Source organism: Pseudomyrmex gracilis, unplaced genomic scaffold (genome assembly GCF_002006095.1).
Source record: "Pseudomyrmex gracilis isolate BER0280 unplaced genomic scaffold, ASM200609v1 scaffold_3504, whole genome shotgun sequence".
NCBI classification, from domain to species: Eukaryota; Metazoa; Arthropoda; class Insecta; order Hymenoptera; family Formicidae; genus Pseudomyrmex; species Pseudomyrmex gracilis.
Window position 1 is genome coordinate 728 of NW_018024088.1, and position 4564 is coordinate 5291.

Here is a 4564-nt window from a genome sequence, read left to right on the forward strand (position 1 = left end):
GAACAACGAAAAGTAAAGAATGACCATGTTCAGCAGACTGAGCAGATCAGTGAGCGCTTAGTGATTCTTCAATATGATTGGTTTCTACACTTAGATCCATTGAAGATCTAAAGGCAAGATTCAATCATATTAAAGAATCACCAAGCGATCACTGATCTGCTCAGTCTGCTGAACGTGGCCAATGACTGCGTTCAGCAGAAATCAGCGCTTAGCAATTGCTGTATTCGTTGCTAAGCGCTGATTTCTACTGAACGCAGTCATTCTTTCCTTTTCGTTGTTCTTTTGTCGTGGACTGTACTTGTATAAATTTCAACCAATCAGCGACGACGAGACAAAGACAGAGATCCTAGTTGTGATGCTCTCTATAGAGCCGTCTACAATGGAGAGTTGTAGGCCGTAACAGTAAGAAATTGGCAAATCACAATCGATTATTCTTCTGTACTTTATCTGTGATTGGTCAATTTCTTACTATTACGGCCTACAACTCTCCATTGTAGACGGCTCTTATCGCGGACAGCTCGCACAATGGCAAGGCGCGTTCCATAGGTTCCATATTATAGTTCAGTGGTCTAGTTTCCACCGAAGCATTAATTCACACCAAATGCGACGTAGAATCAAATTCAAGTCGATGGAAACCTGTCAAATTGTGCTGATTTCACTTCCGCTTCGATCTATAAGTACTCTACTTCCAATGGAAACAGAGCACTAAATTTGATCAGTACCGGAGTGAAACCGAATTGAGGGTTTCGGTGGAAACTAGACCAGTGATCACAAACTGGCGTATCTCTCTTCCATGCCCAACAAGTTAATATAACAGGATAGAATAAGTATAATTTGTATTATATGTAGAATCTATTGTTGTTAATATAAATACGAATTTACAAGTGCAAATTATATTGATAAAATGACAGCGAATTCCAAACAGAATTTGAAACGATCGAAATGGGCACTGGACTTTGCTCATAAGTAAGTAGTCTAAAACTTTTGCGAAGATACTATAAAGTAAGAGAGTTTATATACTATTCATCTATTACAATTACTGCATTCAATATTGAGATTAATTAGAAGCATCGGAATACTCTCTTATCTCAGAAATTTTTGTTTGATTAATGCGGTTTATTAGTTTTGTGTTTTGGTATATAACCTATAATGTTTCAGATTTGCAATGCCAAATACAGTTTGTGTATAAAGCTGAGTATACACATAGCGAACGAAATGCCGAACGTACAGCAAACACAAACGTTCGTTATTATCATTCGCCAGATGTATACGCCAAAAAAGTGCAAACAGAACATTTGATTCGCATTCGGATCGGTTCCTTCATGAGTAGACAGTAGGCAGTACATCAAAGAAAATTCGTGAGCGATTGGATGCACATACGTGCTGTTCTCTACCATTCGCTACTGTAACGAATGACTTCAGAACAAATGCGAATGTCCGAACGTTTGTGCTCGCTGTTCATTCGGTGCTAGTTCATAGATGTATACGCAACTTAACATGTGTCTATTCTGTTTAGTTATAGTCTTCAGTTTTGCATTACTTATACTTTTTTCCATAAAATAGTTCAAAATTAGTGTACCTAATTCTGTAAACTTGGGAAATATTGCTTCATGAGTTTTGTGCTAGGCTAAATTGTAAGGTTTATAAGAACTTATGGAATTACAACTTTCTGGTACTTTTGTCTTACAGTTATTTAAAAATATCTTAAAATTTGTTATTATATATATATATATATATATATGTTACACATTCATACATGTATATATTAAATTTTCATTGGAGAGACAACTGTGTATAATTCACAAACTGCAGTTGTTCAAAAACATTAAAATTTTCACACTCGATAGAATACATCCATATAGACGATTTCTTCTTAATTGTAGAAGCCATAATTGCATGTGTATACTCTTCACAAAAGTAATTGAAATACTAATTTTAGTAAAAAGCAAACATCTTTTGTCACGCGATCTAAGCTACACTAAGCTAACGAACTTGTCACATGCACGGTGATGAGAAGAGGCAGTTCAGAATGTCGCGCACCCGCGTTATTTTTAATCCTATGCCTAATATTCGCCGAATATTCAATTATTTAGCACATAACACATCACTGCCAAATATTCAATATTTGGTTAGGTGCTAAATATACTATTTGTTGCATCTCTATTCAAAAGTCTTAATTCCCAGGTTATTATTATAGATAAATTAAGTTATAAATATTATAAAAATATTTTATTTTTTCCATTTTATAGAACAAAACAAGATAAAAATGTGGAGATTCCTTCTCCACCAGGCTACACACCTACAGGTTCCTTTCTTCACAGTGTAGAATATATGAGAGAATCAGATTCTAATCATCTGATAATAAAAAAGTCATGGGATCTGGCATTAGGACCTCTTAAACAAGTTCCCATGAACTTATTTATCATGTACATGGCTGGTAGTTCTATATCTATCTTTCCAATAATAATGGTCAGTATGCTCATCGTTAGGCCAGTCAAAGCATTATTCACGCTTCAGCAAAGTGAGTATTCAAAAGTTAGTTAAGTTTTATTTTTGAAATTACAACATATATTTTTGTTTTCTTTTTTCAGCATTCAAAGTGATAGAAGGAACACATGCTTTTGGACAAAAATTTGTGTATTTCTTAGGTCAGTTAGTGAATATTGCGCTAGCTTTGTTTAAATGTCAGTCAATGGGTTTGTTACCAACATATGCATCTGATTGGTTGGCTTTTGTTGAGCCTCAGACACGAGTGGAATATTCTGGTGGAGGTTTTATGTACATTTGATGTTAAAAAATCATTTGTTGATATTGTAAATCTAATAAGTTGTATTGTGCATATAAACTATACTATAAATTATTTATAAATTGTCACATTTAAATAGTGTTTATTAAAATAAAAATATGGAAAAATGGTGATCTTTATACAAAAAATACATATATATATACACATATATGCATAATATTTCCAAGATATAATTAAATCTATTGAGTTCATAGTAATATACATATTTTTGTGTTTTATCCAAAATGGGTTTTTTTTTTTTTTAGACAAAGTATAGTCATCTCTTAGAACAATCATGTTTTATTTTTTTTTATTTTCTTCTAAAAACTGAAGTACCCGTTGGTATAATTTTGCTGGTTCATCCACTCGTGGCACCTATAAGAAAAATTAATTAACTTCAACAAAATTAATAAATGACATCGGTAATATTTTATAGAATTTTTTACCTCATAATTTTGTGCTATGTATATTCCAGCATATACTCCAATACTTAAACTAATCTGTAAGTGTCAGTATCAGGTATGTAAGCTTCAAAATTAATATATTTATATGTGTATGTATATATATATATACACACGTACATGCATATGCGCGCGCGTGCGCACACACACATGTATATGTATATAGTGTATCTTTACTTACTAAAAATCGAAGCATATTGAGAGAGAATAGAATATAGAACAAGATATCTCTTCTAATCTAAAATTTTTTTATGTATTTAATTGATATTCTAACACTTAATAAAACACTCGAATACACGCTCAAATGTCACTTAAAGACCAAAGAAGAAGTCAGCCGAAAATAACGAACTCCGAACTCCGAATGAATCACGGAGACATCATTACAATGGGTGCGTTCAGAAGTACAACCGCTCAGTGAGCGACCAACGGCCGATTTCTTCATACCTCTCGATAGCTATCTTCTGGATAAATTCCTCTGAGAACCAATAAGAAGAACCAATTTTGAGAGATATATTCTAGATAAAGTTATCGAAAACTTATCTAGAAGGGAAAAAATTGGCTGTAAGGCTGCGTTCCGAGTGACGCATTTATCTATAGTACACGTCATGTATAATATAGATAAATGCGCGCATATGCGTAACTCGGAACGCAGCCTAAGTAGCAATCAATGTGATTGGTTTAGATTAAAATAAGAACTAATCACAGTCGATTGCTACTTTGCTGCTGAGTGAGCGGTTGTATTTTTGGAAGCACTCAATAGGGCTGCGTTCATTTTTTACGGGCAGTACTGAAAATCTATCGATTCATGTAGGCCCGAATTCATAGTCGCTTCTCAAATCTTAGATCTCGTCTCCAATCTCAAATTTCAGCTCTCAAGTCTCGAATCTCCAACTTCAAATTTGAATGTGAATGGTTTATCTTGTAATTTGGTAGTTTGTGGTCATAAAGTGTACTATGGCTGCTTCCACTGAGCCATAAGGGCACCAGTAACCACCAGTACTATGGCTGCTTTCTTTTTAGGAGACACAGGTTTAGTTTCCACCGAAACCTTCAATTCGGTTTCACTCCGGTACGGATTAAATTTAGTGTTCCGTTTCCATTGGAAGTAAAGTACTTATAGATCGAAGCGGAAGTGAAATCAGCGCAATTTGACAGGTTTCCATCGACTTAAATTTGATTCTACGTCGCATTAGGTGTGAATTAATGCTTCGGTGGAAACTAGATTACAGTCAACCATATATATAATACTCTTATATTGCTAGTACGGTACCGACCTGAAGCCACATGTTACGGTGCAGACAATATAGTAGCCTCTCTC

General features: G+C 34.3%; 1 protein-coding gene and 1 long non-coding RNA gene across 3 annotated transcripts; one reads left to right on the forward strand and one right to left on the reverse strand.

The window, feature by feature from the left end:
- Positions 1 to 741: 741 nt before the first annotated feature.
- LOC109863185 (ER membrane protein complex subunit 4) lies at positions 742 to 2917 on the forward strand. 2 transcript variants are annotated; one of them, XM_020443402.1, is made up of 3 exons: positions 742 to 966; positions 2250 to 2521; positions 2592 to 2917. In XM_020443402.1, the coding sequence occupies exons 1-3, from the start codon at positions 905 to 907 to the stop codon at positions 2786 to 2788; spliced, it is 531 nt and encodes a 176-aa protein (XP_020298991.1). In that variant the 5' UTR covers positions 742 to 904; the 3' UTR covers positions 2789 to 2917. The 2 variants fall into 2 exon arrangements, with proteins under 2 accessions (XP_020298991.1, XP_020298992.1); XM_020443403.1 differs by lacking the exon at positions 742 to 966 and adding an exon at positions 1135 to 1190.
- A 181-nt stretch (positions 2918 to 3098) lies between these two features.
- On the reverse strand, positions 3099 to 3810 carry LOC109863186. The gene is made up of 3 exons (XR_002251299.1): positions 3428 to 3810; positions 3232 to 3285; positions 3099 to 3160 (listed from the first exon to the last, which is right to left on the reverse strand). It is a non-coding gene; the product is annotated as an uncharacterized LOC109863186 (long non-coding RNA).
- Between the last annotated feature and the right edge of the window lie 754 nt (positions 3811 to 4564).

Coding starts and splice junctions, on each gene's coding strand:
- LOC109863185 (XM_020443402.1), top strand. CDS start 905: ATGACAGCGAATTCCAAACAGAATTTGAAACGATCGAAATGGGCACTG. Junction 967..2,249: donor GCACTGGACTTTGCTCATAA/GTAAGTAGTCTA, acceptor TCCATTTTATAG/AACAAAACAAGATAAAAATG. Junction 2,522..2,591: donor ATTATTCACGCTTCAGCAAA/GTGAGTATTCAA, acceptor TTCTTTTTTCAG/CATTCAAAGTGATAGAAGGA.